Source organism: Entelurus aequoreus, linkage group LG23, assembly GCF_033978785.1.
Source record: "Entelurus aequoreus isolate RoL-2023_Sb linkage group LG23, RoL_Eaeq_v1.1, whole genome shotgun sequence".
Classification (NCBI taxonomy): Eukaryota; Metazoa; Chordata; class Actinopteri; order Syngnathiformes; family Syngnathidae; genus Entelurus; species Entelurus aequoreus.
The window spans coordinates 36,318,371-36,344,202 of NC_084753.1; the positions used below are offsets into that span (position 1 = coordinate 36,318,371).

A 25,832-nucleotide genomic window follows, 5' to 3' on the forward strand; every position below is an offset into this window, starting at 1 on the left:
GTTTCAGGAAAAGCTCCACAAAAACAGAGGTTTGCTCAAAACAATCTGTTTTTGCGTCTGAACTCTACATTTACTGTTTATGTTCAACTTTATAAAAAAAAAAAAAAAAATTGTCTTTAATAAATATATTGAAACAGTGTACATTTTCAAAACAAAATATTCTGCTACTTTGGGGGTAGGGTGGAGGCGTGGTTTCATTTGCAATATGGGAACACCTTCACAAACAACCAGCTTTGCTCAGAAAGTGGGTTATAAATGTGACGGGAGCGAAATGTACACATTTACACCGGAGAATAACAAATACATTTTAATGACAACATCGTCACATGTAACATGTGACGATGTCAATGCTAACAAACTTTTGACAGATTATTTCAAATCCTGCAGCTTCATGTGCTGCTGCTGTTCTCACCAGCACATTTGTGTTTCTCCAACTGGTACTTATAAGAAAAACTTTGACCGCACACACTGCAACTCAACACTTTCTCACCGGTGTGTCTTCTTACGTGTCTCGCAAGCGTCGATCGGTCAGAAAAGCATTTGCTGCAGACAGAACAGGTATATGGTTTCTCACCAGTGTGCGTTCGCATGTGCACTTTCATACATTTACTATCCACTAAGCTTTTGCCACAGACTGCGCAGACACATGGTTTTTCCCCGGTGTGCGTCCTCATGTGTACGACAAGTGCTGACCGGTCGCAGAAGCTTTTGTTGCAGCTCGAACAGGAATAAGGTTTTTCGCCAGTGTGTATTCTTCTCATGTGTATTTTTAAACACTGATTATTTACTAAACCTTTACCACAGATTGAACAAATGCATTTTTTCTCTCCGGTGTGTGTTCTCATGTGCACTGCGAGCGCTGACTGGTCACAAAAGCTTTTGTGGCAGCTGGAACAGGAATACGGCTTTTCACCGGTGTGTATTCTTCTCATGTGTATTTTCAAACTTTGATTATTGACTAGACTTTTACCACAAACCGAACAGGTGAATGCTTTTGTAAATGTGTCTCCAGAGTGGGAGCTTCTCATGTGTACTTTCAAATATTCATTCTGTATAAAATCCTCGCCGCAAATTGAACATGAAAAAGGTTTTTCTCCAGTGTGTAGTCTTGTGTGTACTTTCAAATGTTGCTTCTGAGAGAATCGTTTACTGCAAAATGCGCACATGAACGGTTTCTCTCCTGTGTGTGTCCTCATGTGTATTTTCTGATTATAACGGTGATTGAAGGTTTTGTCGCAGAGAGAGCATTTAAAGCGTGTGTTGTCAGTGTGACATGTCTTATCATCTTTAGAGTCTTCATCATCAGTGTCAGGAGAGTGTGACGTTGTGTCCTCACTATCTGATAGTGGAGCTAAGAGCTTGTCTGCTTGTGATCCTCCACAGTGGTCTCCATCAGCTTCTGTTGTCATGTGTTGAGTTGAGCTGCTGCTTGGAGGCTCCGCCTCTCTCCTCTCCTCACTTTCACCTTTGACCTCATCATCTTCACTCTTCACAGGGACACCAATCATTGGGAACTCCTCCAACCATTCAAGCTGCTCTCCTAAATGACCGATGCTGTGTTCCACCTCTTCCTCTTTAATGTGGAGGGGCTGTGGCTCCTCTTCTTCCTCTTTAATTTGCCGCGGCTCCTCTTCTTCCTCTTTGATGGGGAGAGGCTGTGGCTCCTCTTGCTCCATTTTTTCTTAGGTCCACTCCTGCTGCTCAGGGAGATGATGTTCGTCACAGACGTCTGCAGGATACAAGAAGACAAACACAAGCATTAGGTAAGTCCAGCATATGTTCTGATAATGTCTCTGAGGTTGACATTCAAGATGTCATAATCATACTGTACATAAGCAAAATAACAAGAGCAATCAGGAAACAGCAAATATGAAGGATATTCTAAACAAAAAAGAACCAGAATGACCCACAAGAAGTGTTAATTTTGTTAAATAAACATTTCCCCTGACAAAAACAGGACAACAACTAAAAAAAACTAACTAAAAACAATGATGAAATGAATTGAAAATTTAGTTGACGAATAAAACGAGAAAAAAAATACTGACAGAGACAAAATCCAATCATATTTAATTTAGTCCTTAGGCGGGTTACAAATCTATCCAATCACAATTGCACGTCAAACTAATTTTAGTGGGGGCCACATGGAGAAAAATCTACTCCCAAGTGGGCCGGATTGGTAAAATCACGGCACGATAACCTAAAAATAAAGACAACTTTATATTGCTTTCTTTGTTTAAAAATAGAACAAGCACATTCTGAAATTGCACAAATCATAATGTTGTTTTTTTTACACTTACATGTTGCGGTTAATAGTATTCTATCTTTATTTGTCGTTATTTATATTTTCTGAATAAATTATGTGATAATGTTCATCAGTCAACTCATTGGTGTTCATTTTCAGTCTATCAAGATACAAAAAAATCATACCAAAATTAAATTACAGAATGTTATTTATGTAGTTTGATCATTTTCCTCGACTGGTGCACTAACATCATGTGGTTTATTTTGCACATACACTACCGTTCAAAAGTTTGGGGTCACATTAAAATGTCCTTATTTTTCAATGAAGATAACTTTAAACTAGTCTTAACTTTAAAGAAGTACACTCTATACATTGCTAATGTGGTAAATGACTATTCTAGCTGCAAATGTCTGGTTTTTGGTGAAATATCTACATAGGTGTATAGAGGCCCATTTCCAGCAACTATCACTCCAGTGTTCTAATGGTACAATGTGTTTGCTCATTGGCTCAGAAGACTAATTGATGATTAGAAAACCCTTGTGCAATCATGTTCACACATCTGAAAACAGTTTAGCTCGTTACAGAAGCTACAAAACGGACCTTCCTTTGAGCAGATTGAGTTTCTGGAGCATCACATTTGTGGGGTCAATTAAACGCTCAAAATGGCCAGAAAAAGAGAACTTTCATGTGAAACGCGACAGTCTATTCTTGTTTTTAGAAATGAAGGCTATTCCACAAAATTGTTTGGGTGACCCCAAACTTTTGAACGGTAGTGTATGTAGCATCATCTACAAAGATACAAATAATTGCTATTGCGTCATCCAGTGGACACATTTAGAACAGCTGTTCCATTCATTCAAAAAATTTCAGGTTAATTTTTATACTTAGCAAACACATCCCGCGGGCCGGATAAAACCTGTTCGCGGGCCTGATCCGGCCCTCGGGCCATACGTTTGACACCCCTGTGTTGGAAGGTGTGGGGGTAAATCGCAGAGGGGATCCAATCAGAACTACAGTGTTGTAATTGTTCACTGGGACAACAAGACTGAATTGTAGGCGCGTAACGATACATGGTAATAATGATGACCACGGCATAACTCCAGAGGGTTCGTATTAACCTTTCAAATTAGAATGATCGAAAAACCGAGGTTGATAAATGTACTTTGATCAACTCCTGGACTGAGTGGAGCCAGCTAGCCAGCTTTAATGCTGACATGAAAACAAGAAACATTCATGTCTTTCCCCGTTTAGAACAATCCAAACTTATACAAACACATTTCTGTCTGAGCTACTGAGCCATGCAATTGTGCAGATTGCACCTCCAAGCTGTGCCTTCTTAGAACGGAACTATGATGATCGATATTTCCTTAGAGGAAAAGGGACATGTTCTTGTCTTTTCATGATTGTGAACGATGGGTAAAATTCCAAAAAAAAGTGCAGCTCTCGTTTAACGGTTTATACTTTTTGTTATTAGAGTGTGATTAATCATACTTAACCCCCACAAAGACCTACTCAGTGGCCTAGTGGTTAGAGTGTCCGCCCTGAGATCGGTAGGTTGTGAGTTCAAACCCCGGCCGAGTCATACCAAAGACTATAAAAATGGGACCCATTACCTCCGTGCTTGGCACTCAGCATCAAGGGTTGGAATTGGGGGTTAAATCACCAAAAATGATTCCTGGGCGCGGCACCGCTGCTGCCCACTGCTCCCCTCACCTCCCAGGGGGTAAACAAGGGGATGGATCAAATGCAGAGGACACATTTCACCACACCTAGTGTGTGTGTGACAATCATTGGTACTTTAACTTAACAACTGTGTCAAAATGACCTCAAACTTGTCCCATTCGTTTGTGCTTCAAAACTTTTTTACTAACTATTGTAGTTTTTCCAGTTAATAATGTTGGTGATTCCCCTGTGTGAAGTTTCCCCCCTCACCCACCTTGTCCTTTCCCCCCTCACCCACCTTGTCCACATCTCCACAAACTTGTCCCAATCATTTGTGCTTGTTGTGCTGCAAAATGTTTAACTCGGTTATCATTTTAAAAGGTATTAACAAATTAAGATTCTCCCACCTTCTCAAAATCTCCCCAAACCAGTCCCAATTTATTTGTGCAGCAAATAATTTAGGTCTCACTATTACACTACCGTTCAAAAGTTTGGGGTCACCCAAACAATTTTGTGGAATAGCCTTAATTTCTAAGAACAAGAATAGATTGTCGAGTTTCAGATGAAAGTTCTCTTTTTCTGGCCATTTTGAGCGTTTAATTGACCCCACAAATGTGATGCTCCAGAAACTCAATCTGCTCAAAGGAAGGTCAGTTTTGTAGCTTCTGTAACGAGCTAAACTGTTTTCAGATGTGTGAACATGATTGCACAAGGGTTTTCTAATCATCAATTAGCCTTCTGAGCCAATGAGCAAACACATTGTACCATTGGAACACTGGAGTGATAGTTGCTGGAAATGGGCCTCTATACACCTATGTAGATATTGCACCAAAAACCAGACATTTGCAGCTAGAATAGTCATTTACCACATTAGCAATGTATAGAGTGTATTTCTTTAAAGTTAAGACTAGTTTAAAGTTATCTTCATTGAAAAGTACAGTGCTTTTCCTTCAAAAATAAGGACATTTCAATGTGACCCCAAACTTTTGAACGGTAGTGTATATATTTTAAGTTATTAACATTTATGGTATTTAGGTGTTATTATTCATAACCAACCCTCCAACCATGTCCAAATCTCCCCAAACGTGTTCAATTTGTTTAACTACTAGAACTTCTGAGTTATGATTCCTAACCACTGCTCTTCTCAAAATCTCCCCAAGCTAGTCCCAATTGTTTGCGCAGCAAAAAATGTTGGTCTAATTATTATATGTTTAGGTATTATTGTTCTGTGACCCACTTGTGTGAAGTTGGAAGCTTTATTTTTCAACTCACTTACGAAATGTATGTAACACGTAAGCAAATACGCTACAGCGTACACGTCAATTCCGGTCCTTTAACAATTGCTTTTTCTTTGGAATCAAAGTATATACAGTACAGGCCAAAAGTTTGGACACACCTTCTCCTCATTCAATGCGTTTTCTTTATTTTAATGACTATTTACATTGTAGATTGTCACTGAAGGCATCAAAACTATGAGCGAACACATGTGGAGTTATGTACTTAACAACAAAAAAAGGTGAAATAACTGAAAACATATTTATATTCTGGTTTCTTCAAAATAGCCACCCTTTGCTCTAAATACTGCATTGCACACTCTTGCCATTCTCTCCATGAGCTTCAAGCACACCTGTGAAGTGAAAACCATTTCAGGTGACTACCTCTTGAAGCTCATCGAGAGAATGCCAAGAGTGTTGAAAATTGGATATGAGAGGCAACATGGACGAATAGAACAGACAAGCCATTGTAATGTCTGCTCGCGGAAAAACAAAAATCCTAATCTACGATTTGACTCCCTCGAATGGCCTTGATGCAACAACAGGAGCAGGCTGTTCTGTAAACATCCCCCGAGGACTCTCAAAGATGGACGCTTTTGACTTCCCTCCCTCCTCAACGACACCTGGAAGTCGAACTTTGCTTGCATTGCATGCAGAACGGCCCCGGGCCTATGGACAAAACACCACTACACCCAAAGACACACTCCCCACCCCCACCCCACGCCTTCACCACCGCTTGATTCCCCCTTCGGAGTGATGGGCGGCTGAGTAGCGCTTTAAAGCAGCAGGCCAGCCTCCAGAGCCCCAACCCCCCTCCCCCTGTTGCGAGTTGTTGTGATTATATGTAACATGTTTATGTGTGCTATGGCAAATTAGTTTTTTTCCCCTTGGACTCAGTCTGAACCTCCTCCCGAGGGTCCAGCCCTTGACTGATATTTTTTACTCTTGCCCCCTTTCCCAATATCACCTTTTTCCCACCTTTTTTAAGGAGCGCCGTAAGTGGCTGATCCATTGGCGGTCCTGTCTTGTCTCCCTGTAACGTATGTCTGCTCTTAGTGGGACTGTGCCGAAAATGTAATTTCAGTTCTTATGTGTCTTGTACATGTTAAAGAATGGACAATAATAAACCATCCTGATCCTGATTATTTGTGGACTATTGACCAGTGATGCACCAAAAAATTTGGCCGCCGGAAAAAACACTTTTCTCACCGAAACTGGGTGTTGTGATGACATATCCACTTCTGCTGGCAGCACACAAATGACGTAGCTCACCCAAAGATGATGTAATAGTCGCATTCATTTTATTGTGGATTTTATTATTTAACAAGTAACATTTATTGCCTCGTAAACAACCAACAGCACCAATATGGTCTCCCAGGTCAGTACCGTATTGAATGTGAAATGTTTCACTCATCATGTCCATCTCCTGGGGGCTAAACACCCTGTCTTCTTATAACCTAGTGACGCCCCTGCCCTGAGTGTCAAATATTTTCAGATATGCATCGTGACAACACCCAACACTGCAGCAGGAGAGCAAACAACATCCTCGGGGACTCATCCCACCCAGGTCACCGCTGGCTTGAACTCTTGCCCTCAGGGAGGCGCTATAAGACCATCAAAAATAGACTGAAAAACAGTTTCTATCCTAAAGCTCTAAACTCTGCACTTACCTGAACACTCACTACTTTATTAACTTGCTTAACTCTGATAGAGATCTGCTGTGCAATATGTTTTTAAAATGTTTATTATGTTTTTAAGTGTGTTATTATTGTTTGTTGTCCTAAGAGTATTTTATGTAGGTTTTTTTAAAAGCTCTGAGCTGGATTGCTGTTCAATTTCGTTGTTTCCATGCAATGACAATAAAGGTATTCTGATTTTCTACCGCTTGTCCCTCTCCGCGGGTGCTGGAGCCTATCCAACATTATTTTAAACTATTATAACATGTACTTATCATGTTAATGGTAGAATATAAAGTTAGTAAACATGTGAAAGCGAGACGTAAACAAACAAACTTAATGTTTTTTGAAAACAGCGTTCAGTAGTTGGAGAAAGTTCCTCCTCGTTCTAACACTACAAATAATTATTCAACAGCCGCCGTTCGTGTGTTATTCACCCAAACTCTCAGCATTTGTACTTAAAACATTTTCACACAATCACAACATTTTACTCACATTTGAGCTCTGCTTAGTGATGCGTTGAGAACTTCCGCCTCTCTTTGTCAGCAGCTAGCAAGCAAAGCTAACTAGCGAGCTAAGCTAACTAGCAAGCTAAGCTAGCCTGAGAAGATTCATATCTCAGTGGGACGAAGAATTTATAAAGAAAGTGCATTTTATCATAAAATAGACTAATGAGTACAACGTGAAAATGAAGGAATTAACGCCGTTAAAGACTTCGCTGTTCTTGTAGCCGAAAGATACGATTGGTATGCGCATGCGCAGACGGCAGACAATGCAAGACACGCTGACGTCACTTCAGCAGTATTTAGAAACCGTAAAGATCCGCACAGACACCCGAACGATGTTATCTATTTTGCCACTTTATTTACATCAAATACATCAATTCAAAATTGACAATTAACAATTCTACTTGTGTTAGTCCGCAGGTATAGGTTTATGTTTAAAAAAATCTAAATAAAAAAAAGTCAGTGGCGCCCCCGTGTGTCAATGACGGTTGTTAAAAATGTGTCCCGATTTTTTTTATAAATCCACCCCTTGTTCATTTGTATATTCTTGTTCTCTTTTACTGATAGGTAAGTTATTTGTATTATTGTCTAAATAATAAAATTATTTATAAAACATTCAGACGCAGCGTCGTAAAATATTTCTAGAAAGGAAGTGACGTCGACTTAGCTCTTGCGCGAACCGACCGCGCATGCGCATAAACTACGTCTGTGTTTACAGTCGAGCTTTGCGGTCTTAAGGGTTCGTTGATTTTATTCATTGCCTAAAGAAGAAGGAGGACTTCATTTATATTTTTTTATACTTATTCCCGCACGTTATCAGTTCTTCGTGTCAGAATAAACTTAACTGAGTGAACGTTGTAGCTTCTCATGCTAGTTTAGCTTGCTAGTTAGCTTAGCTTACGAGCTGCTAACAAAAGGGACGCTCAGCAGAAATCACGTATAAAGTGTGACTGTGTGAAAATGTGCAAAGTACAAATGCTGAGAGTGTTGGTAAATCAGCGGCTGTTGAATAACGCCAGCAGAGTAGTTGGGTAATAACCTTTTCGAACAACATCAACTACTGGACGCTCTTTTCAAGAAACATCAAGTTGTGTTACACAGAACAGGTTTGTTTACTTCTTACTCTCACATGTTTACTAACGTCATATTTCATTATTAACATGAAGTAACACCTAGAATTACGCTACTGAGTGGAAGAGCATTACCAAGAATTATATATATTATATATATATATATATATATATATATATATATATATATATATATATATATATATATATATATATATATATATATATATATAATATAGATGTATAATTAGTAGGGCTGCAACTAACGATTAATTTGATAATTGATTAATCTGTCGATTATTACTTCGATTAATCAATTAATAATCGGATTAAAGAGACAAACTACATTTCTATCCTATCCAGTATTTTATTGAAAAAACCCAGCATACTGGCACCATGTTGTGGACATTGGGGGTGCAGCATACACCAATAATAACACAGAAATGTAACTCATCAGATCAGAACTGAATCAGATATTGTACACGTTTCTGTTGTGAATAATAAAGGATTCATTTTAGGCTGCCTCTGAATAATAGCATGAAATATTCCAGCACCTTCATAACGTTTAGTTATACTAAAGCGTCACTCAAATCTAAATATATTTATATAGCTTTATCGGCCCGGCTACATTGATCCATTATGAAACCAACCTGAGATATTTCTGTCCGTTACGTTTATTTCGAAATTGGTAACCGTGCGTTTTCTCTCAAAACGGAGTCAAATGTGCCGGAGACACATTATCAGCCCCGCGTTGCAACAAAGGCATAACTTTAAAGGCCTACTGAAATGAATTGTTTTTATTTAAACGGGAATAGCAGATCCATTCTATGTGTCATACTTGATCATTTCGCGATATTGCCATATTTTTGCTGAAAGGATTTAGTAGAGAAAATCGACGATAAAGTTCGCAACTTTTGCTCGCTGATAAAAAAAGCCTTGCCTGTACCGGAAGTAGCGTGACGTCACAAGCGGTAGTGCTGCTCACAATTCCCGTTGTTTACAATGGAGTGAGAGAGATTCGGACCGAGAAAGTGATGATTACACCATTAATTTGAGCGAGGATGAAAGATTCATAGATGAGGAACGTTACAGTGAATGACTTGAAAGGCAGTGATGGACGTATCTTTTTTCGCTCTGACCGTAACTTAGGTACAAGCTGGCTCATTGGATTCCACACTCTCTCCTTTTTCTATTGTGGATCACAGATTTGTATTTTAAACCATTTGAGATACTATATCCTCTTGAAAATGAGAGTCGAGAACGCGAAATGGACATTCACAGTGACTGAACATGTAAATACACGATTAATAATTCAGCTTTGCGAAGCTAAAAAAAATAGAAGCTAACCTAGCTACGTAGCCAACTTGATAGCAGCAGTCTAAATGCAGATAGAAACTAAATTTAAAAAAACCCTGACTAGATGGATAGACAGAAGATCAATAATACTATTAAACCATGAACATGTAAATACACGATTAATAATATTCCGCTTGGCGAAGCTAAAAAAACAGAAGCTAACCTAGCTGCGTAGCTAACTTAGATGCGGCGGCGGGCGTTGTACGCTTTTGACGACACCCCGGCCGCCATCAGAGTCGGCAAGAAACATATATTTCCCCAAAGTTACGTACGTGACATGCATATATCGACACGCACGTACGGGCAAGCGATCAAATGTTTGGAAGCCAAAGCTAGACTCACCGTAGTGCGTCTGCTATCCTGCTCAAAACACAACACAACCTCCTGGTGTTGGTGTTGCTGTAGTCCGCTGCTCCACCGATCGCACCTACAACTTTCTTATTTGCAGTCTCCATTGTCCATTAAACAAATTGCTCAATCGCTTTATTCACAAGCGGTAACTGGTTGTAGTTCAAAAAGTAACGCACACACATACACGAGCTGCTGTTAGCCAAAAGTCACGATCACACACACACTCAAGTTCTCCGCCAATTCACTCGCGCATGCGCGTTCCCCAAACCCTTAAAGATAGTACACTAATGCAAATATCACGGATATTAACAGTATTGTACTTAGCCGCTAAGACACCGATCGATCCCACCTACAACTTTCTTCTTTGCAGTCTCCATTGTTCATTAAACAAATTGCAAAAGATTCAGAATACTGTGGAATTTTGTCAAAGAAAACAAGAGGCTTTTCTATCGGGTCCGATGGGGTCCAACCACTTCCGTTGCTTTCGTGACGTCACGCGCATAAATCATATCCAAAGGAGTTTTTCAACCGTAAGTGTGGCGGGAATTTTAAAATTGCACTTTATAAGTTAACCCGGCCGTATTGGCATGTGTTGCAATGTTAAGATTTCATCATTGATATACAAACTATCAGACTGCGTGGTTGGTAGTAGTGGCTTTCAGTAGGCCTTTAAAGTTACTCACAAAAAAGCTGAACTCATGAATGCTTGTTGCCACTATGGACTTAAAAAGTTACGTACTGTGAGTTCTTCCCTTCATCCATGGCTCCAACATGTTTCTTCTTCAGGCGCTCCAGAAGCAATGTTGTACTTCCGTGCCATTTTGCAGGAAACGGTCTTCTTTGAAGTCTTTAAAGTGAAGTGTTCCCACACTTTTGACGACTTAGGTCGTACACTTTTCTCCATTGAAGCAATAACCTCAAGATGTTTCTCCGCTAAACTATCGGTAGTGTTTTCCTGCGCCATTTTTCGAATGTTTCCAGCAAAGGAGACGGCGTCGTCACGTGAGTCAATGACTTCACCATAAAAGTAGGTGACAGTGTCATCACCAGGAAAGATGAGGTCACCTACCTAGGTTCCATTCTAGAGGCTAACCTTTCCTGTGATAAAATGGCAACCAAGGTATTTCCTCTCTGGTCAACAAAAGCACCTTGAGGATTCTGGCGGGAACTCTCGTTCAACCCTTTTTCGATTACGCATGCACCTCCTGGTACCCTAGCACCTCCAAAACCCTCAAATCTAAACTCCAAACATCTCAGAACAAGCTAGTCAGGTTACTTCTGGACCTCCACCCCAGATACCACCTCACTCCTACCCACTTCTCTAAAGTGGGCTGGCTCAGGGTGGAGGACAGAGTTAAACAACTTGCACTGAGCCTAGTCTATAAAATCCGCTACACCTCCCTGATACCGAAGTACATGTCAAACTACTTCCTTAACGTAAATGACCGCCATAACCACAACACCAGGGGGAGCTCCACTAACCACGTTAAACCCAGATTCCGAACTAACAAAGGTCTTAACTCATTCTCTTTCTATGTCACATCAATGTGGAATGCGCTCCCAACAGGTATAAAAGAAAAGGCATCTCTATCCTCCTTCAAAACCGCAATAAAAGTTCACCTCCAGGCAGCTACAACCCTAAACTAACACCCTCCCCGGATTGCTAATAATCAAATGTAAACAATCAAATGCAGATACTTTTTCTTTTTCTTATGCCTTCTGATCTCTCTCTCTCTCTCTCTCTCTCTCTCTCTCTCTCTCTCTCTCTCTCTCTCTCTCTCTCTCTCTCTCTCTCTCTCTCTCTCTATGTCCACTACTTGATGTCCATACCCCCCCCCCCTCCACACCCCTGATTGTAAATAATGTAAATAATTCAATGTGATTATCTTGTGTGATGACTGTATTATGATGATAGTATATATGATAGTATATATCTGTATCATGAATCAATTTAAGTGGACCCCGACTTAAACAAGTTGAAAAACTTATTCGGGTGTTACCATTTAGTGGTCAATTGTACGGAATATGTACTTCACTGTGCAACCTACTAATAAAAGTCTCAATCAATCAATCAAAGCTGCACATGACCATCATTGGCTAGCTTACGCCACCTCATGAGACGTAGCCTCAGTGCCGCCCTGGCGCTGTTTTGTACTTTTGTACTGTTTTTGTACTTATTTTGATTATTGTTTCTCAGCTGTTTGTAAATGTTGCAGTTTATAAATAAAGGTTTATAAAACAAAAAAAACCAACAACAACAAAATTACCAAAAAAACAAACAAACAAAACAAAAAAAAGCCTCCGCGCATGCGTATAGCATAGTTCCAACGAATCGATGAATAAATTAATCGCCAACTATTTTGATAATTGATTTTAATCGATTTAATCGATTAGTTGTTGCAGCCCTAATAATTAGTTTCCAGGGACGTTATTTCCTTTAGTCTGAGCTGTATCTTGCGTAATGAGCCACTAAGCTTTTTTTTTGTTTGTTTGTTAAAAATACAAATAAGGGCACTGTATAAAGGCATTATTTATTTTGTTATAAATTATATTTGGGACGGCGTGGCCCGGTTGGCAGAGTGGCCGTGCCAGCAACCTGAGGGTTCCTGTTTCGATCCCCACCTTCTACCAACCTCGTTACGTCAATCAATCAAAGTTTACTTATATAGCCCTAAATCACGAGTGTCTCAAAGGGCTGCACAAGCCACAAGGACATCAGATCCCACATCAGGGCAAGAAAAAACTCAACCCCATGGGATAACAATGAGAAACCTTTCAGGGGACTGCAGATGTGGGGATCCTGCCCCTGGGTGACCGGTGCAATGCCACACTTTGTACATCGGTTTATTTACACACGCTATTCTGTCATCCCTGAAAGTGTAAATTGAGTTTGTCAGAGAGAGATTAGACATGAAACTCGAGATTGTGGGATGGAGCTGCTTTCATTGTCATTGTCCCCTTACATTTGACAGTAACATTTGGGCGACTAAGCTGACATTTTTTCTACCTGTAAAAACTTTGGTACTGTTTTTCCATTTACTATAAAATGTTTTGAAAAACACTGTATATTTTACAGTAAAATTCTGGTGACTGAGTTGCAATTTTTGTACTGTATGATATACAGGGTTTTGTTTTGTTTTACAGTTTATGTGAAAATATATAATTATATGCATAAGTAAATTTATAAATAAATAAAAAAACATTTTGTTGTACTTGCGCAATGACAAGACAGAGCTTCTTCTTCTTATATAATACTCGCTGTTACAAACGGCCCTCTATAGACAGCCATAACTGGGATGTGGCCCCTTAATGAAAACAAGTTTGAAGCTGGACTTCCCTAGAGCATGTGTTTGTCTTCTTGTGTTCTGCAGACCTCTGAGAAGAACCTTTTCTCCCTTGAGCAGCAGGAGTGGACCTAAGAAAAAATATGGAGCAAGAGGAGACACAGCCCCGCCACATAAAAGAGGAAGAGGAAGAAGCAAAGCCCCCTCACATTAAAGAGGAAGAGGAGGCGCCACAGCCCCTTCACATTAAAAAAGAAGATGACGATCGACAGCACTCCAAAATTAAAGAGGAAGAGGAGGAACACAGCATCAGTGAAGAGGGAGAGCATCTTCAAGGACTGGAGGAGTTCCCAGTGACTGGTGTCCCTGTGAAGAGTGAAGATGATGAGGTCAAAGGTGAAAGTGAGGAGAGGAGAGAGGCGGAGCCTCCAAGCAGCAGCTCAACTCAACACATGACAACAGAAGCTGATGGAGACCACTGTGGAGGATCACAAGCAGACAAGCTCTTAGCTCCACTATCAGATAGTGAGGACACAACGTCACACTCTCCTGACACTGATGATGAAGACTCTAAAGATGATAAGACATGTCACACTGACAACACACACTTCACGTGCTCTCACTGCGACAAAACTTTTAACCACCGCCATAATCTGACAACACACATGAGAATACACACCGGGGAAAAACCGTTCATGTGTTCGGTTTGCAGCAAAAGATTCCGTCATATGCAGAATTTGAAAAGGCACACAAGACTGCACACCGGAGAAAAACCTTTCACCTGTTCAGTCTGCAGCAAAGGATTCATACGAAGTCAATGTTTGACAAGGCACATGGGAACACACACCGCTAAGATAACATATCCCTGTCCAAGCTGCGACAGAAGCTTTTGTCACCAGTCCGCACTTTTAGTGCACATGAGAATACACACTGGTGAAAAACCTTTTTCCTGTTCAGTCTGTGATAAAAGTTTTGTCCAAAATGGTTCGTATAAAACACACATGAGAACGCACACCGGAGAAAAACCTTTCAACTGTTCAGTCTGTGGTAAACATTTCAACCGAAGTCAGTGTTTGAAAAGACACATGAGAACACACACCGCAGACAAATCTTTCTCCTGTTCAGTTTGTGGTAAAGGTTTTACACAAATTCAATATTTAAAAATACACATGAGAACGCACATTGATGTAAAGCCATATTCCTGTTCCAGCTGCAGCAAACGTTTTTGTGACCAAACAAAACTTGTCAGGCACATGAGAATACACACCGGTGAAAAACCTTATTCCTGTTCAAAGTGCAACAAACGCTTTTGTTACCGATCGACACTTGTAGTCCATATGAGAATACACACCGGTGAAAAAGTGTTGCATTGCAGTGAGTGTGATGAAAGATTCTCTTATAAGTACCAGTTGAAGAAACACTTGTGTAACAGCAGCAGCAAGATTTGAAATCAACTCTTAACACTTTAACTTTGACTTTCTAACAACATCACCAAATACCACGCCACAACAACAGTTTCATCCCCCAGGCTATCGAACTGTGAGGTAACCCTGCAACTAATCTGCCACTGTGAATGTACTAGCTCATGCTCACTTCGTCATCTTTTTGCTTTTGCTCCGTTCACCACTGCACTTGTATTAACCTTGCACATGTTAGTTATTTAGGCACTTGTTTTTATGTGTAATTAATCATTGATATTTATTTTTTACACTGAACAAGAGAACACAGTTCAGTAAGTAAAAATCCTTGTGTGTTAAACATACTTGGCCAATAAAGCTGATTCTAATTCTGATTTAACATGTGACATCATTGTGTGTGTAACCCGATCCTGGTAATATTCTACACCGTTTATACAGTAGATTATTATTTTTTCTTTGATTAAAATCGATTTTTGTTTCAGTCAGTACATACATTGATATGCAACATTGTGTACGTACACTATATTGCCAAAAGTATTTGGCCACCCATCCAAATGATGAGAATCAGGTGTCCTAATCACTTGGCCCGGCCACAGGTGTATAAAATCAAGCACTTAGGCATGGAGACTATTTCTACAAACATTTGTGAAAGATTGGGCCGCTCTCAGTGATTTCCAGCGTGGAGCTATCAAAGGATGCCACCTGTGCAACAAATCCAGTCATGAAAAATGTCCTCCTTCCTAAATATTACAAAGTCAACCGTTGTACAATTCGGACTGCATTGTGCCGAGTGTGAAATTTGGTGCAGGAGGAATTATGGTGTGGGGTTGTTTTTCGGGAGTTGGGCTTGGCTCCTTAGTTCCAGTGAAAGGAACTTTGAATGCTCCAGGATACTGTAGTGGATTGTCCGAAGCTTAAACAGGCAACAAAAGTAGTTTAGTACAACAAATTTATTTACCCATTATCAGAAGTGCAGGTTGAATTAAGTTGGCCGTGCAGACAGACCACATGTTACTCCGGAGTAAACAAGACACACACAAGCCAAAATCACTCTCGAGTTCAGGTCTTCTGCCATTTTTTATACGTCTTTTGTGCGTCATTGTTCCTTATCGAGTGCGTCAATGTCTTGTTGTTTTCCCTATCTGTTCCATAACAACTCGAATCCTTTAGACAGTCAACACATTCTGTAGACAGGTTGGCATGACTTAAAATTCACTTTTGTCCCACAGAAGAGGAAGAGAAATCAAAATGAGCATACATTTTTGACAGACATGAACTATAGGTCAAAGGTCAGAAATTCTACTACAATACCAAAACATTTTGGACAATTCCATGCTCCCGACCTTGTGGGAACAGTTTGGAGCGGGCCCCTGCCTCTTCCAACATGACTTTGCACCAGTGCACAAAGCAAGGTCCATAAAGACATGGATGACAGAGTCTGGTGTGGATGAACTTGACTGGCCTGCACAGAGTCCTGACCTCAACCCGATAGAACACCTTTGGGATGAATTAGAACGGAGACTGAGAGCCAGGCCTTTTCCACCAACATCGGCGTGTGACCTCACCAATGCGCTTTTGGAAGAATGATGGCAAATTCCTAGTATAAACACACTCCGCAACCTTGTGGACAGCCTTCCCAGAAGAGTTGAAGCTGTAATAGCTGCAAAAGGTGGACCGACATCATATTGAACCTTATGGGTTAGGAATGGGATGGCACTTCAAGTTCATATGTGAGTCAAGGTAGGTGGCCAAATACTTTTGGCAATATAGTGTATATATATATATATATATATATATATATATATATATATATATATATATATATATATATATATATATATATATATATATATATATATATATATATATATATATACACACACTACCGTTTAAAAGTTTGGGGTCACCCAAACAATTTTGTGGAATAGCCTTCATTTCTAAGAACAAGAATAGACTGTCGAGTTTCAGATGAAATGTCTCTTTTTCTGGCCATTTTGAGCGTTTAATTGACCCCACAAATGTGATGCTCCAGAAACTCAATCTGCTCAAAGGAAGGTCAGTTTTGTAGCTTCTGTGACGAGCTAAACTGTTTTCAGATGTGTGAACATGATTGCACAAGGGTTTTCTAATCATCAATTAGCCTTCTGAGCCAATGAGCAAACACATTGTACCATTAGAACACTGGAGTGATAGTTGCTGGAAATGGGCCTCTATACACCTATGTAGATATTGCACCAAAAACCCGACATTTGCAGCTAGAATAGTCATTTACCACATTAGCAATGTATAGAGTGTATTTCTTCAAAGTTAAGACTAGTTTAAAGTTATCTTCATTGAAAAGTACAGTGCTTTTCCTTCAAAAATAAGGACATTTCAATGTGACCCCAAACTTTTGAACGGTGGTGTATATATAAACATTTATTTGACTTAAAACAGTAACGTGAACAAAACATATGTTGTATACCGAGATTATTTTACGAGTATATAAATATTCATGATTCAATATGAAACAGTTTTTCACTTATATTTATAATAGTTTTTTTTAAGTTTTTTAAATGTTTGAAGAGTGTTACATATTTTAAGTTTGATTCTAAATGATTTTATAGATGAATTCCTTTATATCATATGCTTATTTTTTTTTTGTACATTTGTTCGTACCTTTGTTTTAAATACACATGAATCCCTCTTAGGTCATAGTTATAGGTTCACTCTTGTAACATCTTCTGGAAGCCTGCCTGCCTCTTCTTCTGATAAAGGTTGGAGAAGCCAGCTTGTTAGGACCAAAAATTTATTTTTATCTCCAGGTTTTTGCTGATAACTTTAAGTCTTTTGGAGACAGGGGGAATAGACCGTGTTTGATATGTAGTACTAGTACTACTACTTTAGCTTAGCATCTTTAGCACATTTACCACATTCAAGATCTCCTTCACACTTTGCACTTCTTTGTTTCCATTGACATTGTTGTGTTGTATGTCCAATTCTTTGACATCTAAAGCACTGTGGTGGTTGTGGGTTAGATTCCCTGACTTTGTCGGTCATACATCACATTCTCAATCAATTCACAGTTCAGCAGGGATTATTTTATTAAACACCAGTCAAATGAATACACTGTCACGTTTCACTCCTCTATTAGTCTGAAGTCTTTTAGCGTCTATTTTTTTTGCAACCTTTACTCTCTTTTCCCTTTATCCATTGATATTTCTGGAGGTACGTTTGAAAGGATTCTTACTAATGCTGCAGTTTGGTATTACCATATTTTCCGGACTATAAAACGCACGTACTTACAATCCGTTTTTCCCCTGAAAACTCGACAGTGTGCCTAATGTACGGAATAATTCTGGTTTTGCCTACCAACCTCGAAGCAATTTTATTTGGTACATGGTGTAATGATAAACGTGACCAGTAGATGGCAGTCAAACATAAGAGATAAGTGTAGCCTGCAAGCCTAAACAACACCAACATTTTAAATGTTGCATTGAAAATATAGAACATTACACACAGCGCTCAAAAATCTATCAAACTGTTTTAGTACGACTTTGGTAAACTATGGAGCCGCACCGCTTGATGGATTGTACTGTGCTTCAACATACGAGTATTATTATGGTGTGTGTGTATAAGGTAAGACATATTATCCATCTGTCAAGTTTCCTTTTACTTCATAGTGTAAAGTAGAGATTATCTGATTTATGTAGGATTATCATTGGTGGATAATAATTATAATAATAGTAATAGATCTTTATTGCTGTAATTTCCGGGCCATAGAGTGGTATTAAAGCTGGACCCACCAAAATTTAAAATTAATAAATGTGTTTACCTACTGTATATTAGACGTACCGAAAGATTTTGTAAATGTTTATGTAACTGTTTATTTACATACCATAATTATTTCCAAACGGTGTCACAGGCACCGTTTGGAAAGAATTATGGTATGTAAATAAACAGTTACATAAACATTTACAAAGCTCTCCAATCAGCAAAACAGACTCAATAAGTCCACGGTGACGTTTTGGTGAATTTACAAAACTGAAACAATACAAAAAGAATGCCATGGTAAGTTAACAATACTAACACAAACACTTGCAAACGTGTTAGCATATTCCCTAATGCTAACCACGCTAGCTTGGTTACATTGCGATAGCACGTACAAATAGGCAGTTTAGTAAGTGTGAATTGTTTTAGTTGTATTGTAAAAACTACAAGCATTGCTTGGAGTGACGTATAAACAATCATTTCGAGCAGAAACGCTAGACAAATATATTTCCGGCATGAAACACAAAGTACATTGTCAGCACAGAGAGCAAAGTCGTCCAAAAGATGGCGCCGTAGCACAAACAATAACACACTTTTCCAGCGTCTATGTTGGTGTAAAATGAAAACTATTTGCGGAACAAAAAACATGTCTATCTGTGTTGGCCCTGCGATGAGGTGGCGACTTGTCCAGGGTGTACCCCGCCTTCAGCCCGATTGTCGCTGAGATAGGCTCCAGCGCCCCCCGCGACCCCGAAGGGAATAAGCGGTAGAAAATGGATGGATATTATCTGACGTTTTGTTTCGCAATATTATGCAAAAGCAACTTTTCTTACCTTCTGGTACCTGCTGATCTGTATTTGGGATCTGCATAAATCCTGAGAAATTGCGCGCGCATCGGCGCCGACGCCATAGTTCTTTTTCTCTATCTTCTTGTTATGGGACATTGATCCTCCGCTGTTGCCATTTCTAATATAAAGTAGTGTAAAGTTCTTACTTATATCTGTCAGTAAACTCGCCATGAAAGCACTAAAACATACCGGTGTAGTGAGTTTACATTATTCACCCAAGGAACTTTAGTTATTAGAGTTCCAGTCGGACGGTTTTTCACGGGACACATTTCCGGATGAGGAGATGCTGCTCCGTTATTGATTGAAGTAAAGTCCGAATGTCATTAAAACAGTTAGCTCCATCTTTTGACACTTTTTCCACTCGCATCTTTGCACGCTACACCGCTACAACAAAGATGACGGGGAGAAGACGCTGCCGAAGGTGAGCCACGTAAATAAGACCGCCCACAAAACGGCGCATCCTGAAGCGACTGTCATAAAGCGGCTTGAAGATGATCGGTAAAACATCAACTATGCAACATTTTGACCAAAGAACCACCATTACATGTTATGTAGACCATAAGGAAGTGTTTTACTTTTAGAAAAAAAAATATGACTCTTTTAATGCGCCTTATGTATGAAAAAAGATAATAAATAGACCATTCGTCTGCAGTGTACCATATAATCCGGTGCGCCCTATGGTCCGGAAAATACGGTAGTTACTTTTCAACATGCATACAGTTGCAGCGTATACGTCACATATTTACTATTTCCCAAACCAACATGTTTGAAAAGTAGTAGGAAGAAACACAGCTTATAATAATGCATGTCATTAACTGGAATAAAAACACATTTATTTCAAATCCTGCATCTTCATTTGCTGCGGCTGTTCTCACCAGCACACTCGTGTTTCTTACACTGGTACTTAGAAGAGAATCTTTCACCACACGCACTGCAACTCAGTGTTTTCTCCCTAGTGTGCGTTCTCATGTGTACCACAAGTCTTGTTTTTTCACAAAATCTTTTGTTGCAACTCGAACAAGAAAAGGGCTTTTCACCGGTGTGTGTTGCCATGTGCCTTTTCAGACATTGCCTCTGTGCAAACTCTTTGACGCAGATTGAACAGGAAAAGGGTTTTTCTCCGGTGTGTCTCCTCATGTGCGCTTTCAAATGTTGCTTCTGAGAGAATTTTTTACTGCAAACTGAGCACTCGGTTTTTTCACCAGTGTGGATTCTCATGTGTTTTTTCAAATCTTGATTTTGGAGAAAACCTTTACTACAGACTGAACAGATAAAAGGTTTTTCACCAGTGTGTGTTCTTGTGTGTATTATCAAATTTGCTTTCTGGGAGAATCTTTTACTACAAACTGAGCACAGGAATGGTTTGTCTCCCGTGTGTTTTCTCATGTGTCTTTTCAAATCTTCATTTTGCAGAAAACCTTTGCCACAGTATGAACAGACAAACGGCTTTTCGCCAGTGTGTGTTCTCATGTGTCTTTTCAAATCTTGGTTTTGGAGAAAACCTTTACTGCAGACTGAACAGATGAAAGGTTTTTCACCAGTGTGTGTTCTTGTGTGTGTAACCAAATACGCTTTCTGGGAGAAGCTTTTACTACAAATCGAGCACATGAATGGTTTTTCTCCGGTGTGTGTTCTCATGTGTTTTTCCAAATCAGTATTTTGTATAAATCTTTTAGCACAGATTGAACATGCAAACGGTTTTTCTCCTGAGTGTATTCTCATGTGTCTCTTCAGATGACTACGACGATTAAACGTTTTGTCGCAGTGAGAACATGTGAAGTGTGTGTTGTCAGTGTGACATGTCTTATCATCTTTAGAGTCTTCATCATCAGTGTCAGGAGAGTGTGACGTTGTGTCCTCACTATCTGATAGTGGAGCTAAGAGCTTGTCTGCTTGTGATCCTCCACAGTGGTCTCCATCAGCTTCTGTTGTCATGTGTTGAGTTGAGCTGCTGCTTGGAGGCTCCGCCTCTCTCTTCTCCTCACTCTCACCTTTGACCTCATCATCTTCACCCTTTACAGGGACACCAATCACTGGGAATGCGTCTAACCCTTCAAGATGCTCTCCCTCCTGACTGATGCGGTGTTCCTCCTCTTCCTCTTTAATGTGAGAAAGCTTTGGCTCCTCATCTTCCTCTTTAATGTGAGGGGGCTGTGGCTCCTCCTGTTCCTTATGATAAGTCCACTCCTGCTGCTCAGGGAGATGTTCTTCAACGATGTCTGCAGGACACAAGAAGATAAACACACGCATTAGGAAAAAAAAGAGAGTTTTGTAAAGGTGCGTAATCAAACACGGTTTTTTGATAGTTAACATTTGAAAAAGTAATATTAACTGCCTGGAATTTTACCAGGGTTTACTATTAATCGCTGTAATAGTTACATCCCTAGCTTGGACAAGGTTTGGTTTCCTCCAAACATTCACACCAAAGACTTCAATCTTTGTGTCATCAGACCAGAGAATTTTGTTTCTCATAGCCTGAGAGTCTTTTCTCCTTGTGATGAAGAAGGGACTTCTTATCTAATGACTCGCGGTATTTCTCTATCAATATTATTTTCCACTGAATAGTTCAGAAATATTGCGTGTAGTGCTATCGTGAACGATGACTCTCTGTGAACAAAGCCTACCAATATGGCAGCTGGTAATGCATGATGGAATACTTAGTAAAAAAATCCAAAGCCCTCTATAGCTTTTATAGATATACAGTACAGGCCAAAAGTTTGGACACACCTTCTCCTCATTCAATGTGTTTTCTTTATTTCCATGACTATTTACATTGTAGATTGTCACTGAAGGCATCCAAACTATGAATGAACACATGTGGAGTTATGTACTTAACAAAAAAAAAGGTGAAATAACTGAAAACGTGTTTTATATTCTAGTTTCTTCAAAATAGCCACCCTTCGCTCTGATTACTGCTTTGCACACTCTTGGCATTCTCTGGATGAGTTTCAAGAGGTAGTCACCTGAAATGGTTTTCACTTCACAGGTGTGCCTTAACAGGGTTGATTAGTGGGATTTCTGGCTCTATCAATGGGGTTGGGACCATCAGTTGTGTTGTGAATAAGAAGGTGTGTCCAAAATGTTGTCCGGTAGCGTACATCACTTTGATATTGTTACTAATTTTTACACTCGGGGTGTAATGATTGATCGATTTATACTCATTAAATCGACGAAAATCGATCTGTCCTCGGCTACTTGGCCTTTCAGAAGATATATATCAATCTAACAACAATTTAAAATGTAATTAATTTATTTTACTGATATTAGGGGGAAAAACATTGGCTTTAAGAACAACAGACTTTATATAAAGTTGTTTTTAGCACTTTTTAAATATTTGAAGACCGTAAACATTATGTCGGGGTTGTGAGTTCAAACCCCGGCCGAGTCATACCAAAGACTATAAAAATGGGACCCATTACCTCCCTGCTTGGCACTCAGCATCAAGGGTTGGATTTGGGGGTTAAATCACTAAAAAATGATTCCCGGGCGCGGCCACCACTGCTGCCCACTGCTCCCCTCACCTTACAGGGGGTGATCAAAGGTGATGGGTCAAATGCAGAGAATCATTTCGCCACACCTAGTGTGTGTGTGTGGCGATGTCATGCAGAGGTGTCTAAGTCAACTTTTACTTATTTTCCTCACCTTCTTGTGCAGACCTCGAATGACATACTCTAAAAAAAATTTTATGATCGGGTGACCTTAATAAAGCTGAGAGAGCGCAGCAATTTTTGACTTTTTTTGCTGGATTCCTTTTCTGAGCTAGCATGCTATGCTAACCAGACGCTCGGACCGCTTCAGTTGATGGCAACAGACAACCGAAACCAAAGCGAGAATAGTGTTAATAAGCAAATATGACGTTAGTAAACACGTGAGAGTAAGAAGTAAACAAACCTGTTCTGTGTAACACAACTTGATGTTTCTTGAAAACAGCGTCCAGTAGTTGACGTTGTCGCTCCTTCTCCTCTTTTGTTGGACAAAGTTCCTCCTCGTACTCTGCTATCGTCCTTTCGCACATTTTCACACAATCACAACACTTTACACTCACACTTGATCTCTGCTTAGCGATGCGTTTTGATCACTCCCGCCTCTCTTTGTTAGCAGCTAACACGCTAAGCTAACTAGCAAGCAAAGGTGACACTAGAAGCGTCAAAGTGCGCTCAGACTGAATGTATCCGGATACAAACAATCATCAACGATGTTTACTCTACGAAACGACATAAATGTGTACATGTACGCACATAATAGGTACACAAAATTATCAACATCACAATGACGTCGTATCGATCGAACGCCATTTTGCTTCATCCTGGTCCTGTTTTGTTCGCACGCTGTGTTGTCAGATCTCGCGAGAGAAACAACGCGTCTTCACGTCCGCCATCTTAAGCAGGGGTAAGCCGTGCATTTAGGGCAGCGTTTCTCAAAGTGTGGGGCGCGCCCCACTGGTGGGGAATAGAGACATGACAGGTGGGGCGCGAGGAACAGGACGAAATGTCACTTTAATTATTTTTTTGTATTATTATATTCTTAGATTTTTTTTTTTTACTATGCTTTCATTTTCTATACACACTGTAAATCACTTTGTGATTCTGTCTGTGAAATCCGCTATATAAATAAATGTAAATTACTTATTTTTCCTGTAGGCTTTAAATTTCTAGGTAGGAGCGAAAGTTTGACAGACATAGCAACAGTAACTAATGGGGGCGGGGCTAAGCGGAACAAACTTTCGCGCGGATGGGTAGCAGGCTAATCAATATCCACTCATCGGGCAGAGAGCTGTGTCCATTCTTCTCCCCTTTGCCACATCTTATCCGTGTGAGATAGGCTTTTCAGCTGTTGCTTCACTCAAAACGAAGTACAGGTCTCAGCTGAACGTCATTGAGCATGACTTAAGCAGTGTCAAGCCTGCAACCCCGATTTGAAAAGCTGTGCAGTGCAAAACAGGCTCATTGCAGCCACTAATGCTGGAGTACTGTAAAACTCATGTTCACTTGCCCTGTCTTGCTAAGCTCCTCCTTTTTATTTTGCAAATATTGCAAAGTGGCACTTTTATTTTATTTATTATTAAACTTGATGCAAGTTATTTGATTTATTATTGAACTTGATGCAAGTTATAACACTTTTATTTGATTTATTATTGAACTTGATGCAAGTTATAACACTTTTATTTTATTTATTATTGAACTTGATGCAAGTTATAACACTTTTGTTTTATTTATTATTGAACCTGATGCAAGTTATTTTATTTATTATTGAACTTGATGTAAGTTATACCACAGCTGCACAGTTATTTATTTATTATTGAACTTGATGCAAGTTAACTTGCATCAAGTTCAATAATAAATAAAATAAGTGTGCAGCTGTGGTATAATTATACCACAGCTGCACACTTATTTTATTTATAATTGAACTTGATGTTATTTTATGTTATTGAGTTTGAATGTATACAACTTGATGTTACTTGATGTTCAATAAATTTGAAAATGTTAAGCTTGGCATTAGCGTTCTGTTGGGGCGATGGGGGCAGGTGGGGCTTGAAAACTCCTCCTTGTCCAAAGTGGGGGATGACAAAAAAAGTTTGAGAACCACTGATTTAGGGGTGTGGGAAAAAATAGATTCGAATTCAAATCGCAAATTCTCACCTTGTACGATCCAGAATCGATTCTCGTTTTTCAAAAATTAATTTTTATTTTTATTATATTTTTTTATTAATCAATCCAACAAAATAATACACAGCAATACCATAACAATGCAATCCAATTCCAAAACCAAACCCGACCCAGCAACACTCAGAACTGCAATAAACAGAGCAATTGAGAGGAGACACAAACACGACACAGAACAATCCAAAAGTAGTGAAACAAAAATGAATATTATCAACAACAGTATCAATATTAGTTACAATTTCAACATAGCAGTGATTAAAAATCCCCCATTGACATTATCATTAGACATTTATAAAAAAAAATATGAACAATAGTGTTACAGTGGCTTACACTTGCATCGCATATTATAAGCTTGACAACACACTGTGTCTAATATTTTCACAAAGATAAAATAAGTCATATTTTTGGTTAATTTAATAGTTAAAACAAATTCACATTATTGCAATCAGTTGATAAATTATTGTCCTTTACAATTATAAAAGCTTTTTACAAAAATCTACTACTCTGCTTGCATGTCAGCAGACTGGGGTAGATCCTGCTGAAATCTATGTATTGAATGAATAGAGGATTGTTTTGAATCGGAAAAATATCGTTTTTGAATCGAGAATCGCGTTGAATCAAAAAAATCGATTTATAATCGAATCGTGACCCCAAGAATCGATATTGAATTGAATCGTGGGTCACCCAAAGATTCACAGCCCCTATTCACAAGCATACAAACCAAACAAATAC

The 25,832-nt window shown here is 39.4% G+C and overlaps 3 protein-coding genes across 3 annotated transcripts; 1 reads left to right on the forward strand and 2 right to left on the reverse strand.

Moving 5' to 3' along the window:
• Positions 1-352: 352 nt before the first annotated feature.
• LOC133640691 (oocyte zinc finger protein XlCOF6.1-like) lies at positions 353-7,597 on the reverse strand. Its single transcript, XM_062034254.1, has 2 exons — positions 7,350-7,597; positions 353-1,729 (listed from the first exon to the last, which is right to left on the reverse strand). Exon 2 carries the CDS (start codon positions 1,674-1,676, stop codon positions 390-392), a length of 1,287 nt encoding a protein of 428 aa, XP_061890238.1. The 5' UTR covers positions 1,677-1,729; positions 7,350-7,597; the 3' UTR covers positions 353-389.
• A 450-nt stretch (positions 7,598-8,047) lies between these two features.
• LOC133640690 (oocyte zinc finger protein XlCOF6.1-like) lies at positions 8,048-15,194 on the forward strand. The gene is made up of 2 exons (XM_062034252.1): positions 8,048-8,466; positions 13,509-15,194. Exon 2 carries the CDS (start codon positions 13,565-13,567, stop codon positions 14,867-14,869), a length of 1,305 nt encoding a protein of 434 aa, XP_061890236.1. The 5' UTR covers positions 8,048-8,466; positions 13,509-13,564; the 3' UTR covers positions 14,870-15,194.
• Positions 15,195-20,036: 4,842 nt separating this feature from the next.
• Positions 20,037-23,749, reverse strand: LOC133640664 (zinc finger protein OZF-like). The gene is made up of 2 exons (XM_062034213.1): positions 23,329-23,749; positions 20,037-21,656 (listed from the first exon to the last, which is right to left on the reverse strand). The coding sequence occupies exons 1-2, from the start codon at positions 23,450-23,452 to the stop codon at positions 20,290-20,292; spliced, it is 1,491 nt and encodes a 496-aa protein (XP_061890197.1). The 5' UTR covers positions 23,453-23,749; the 3' UTR covers positions 20,037-20,289.
• Positions 23,750-25,832: the final 2,083 nt, after the last annotated feature.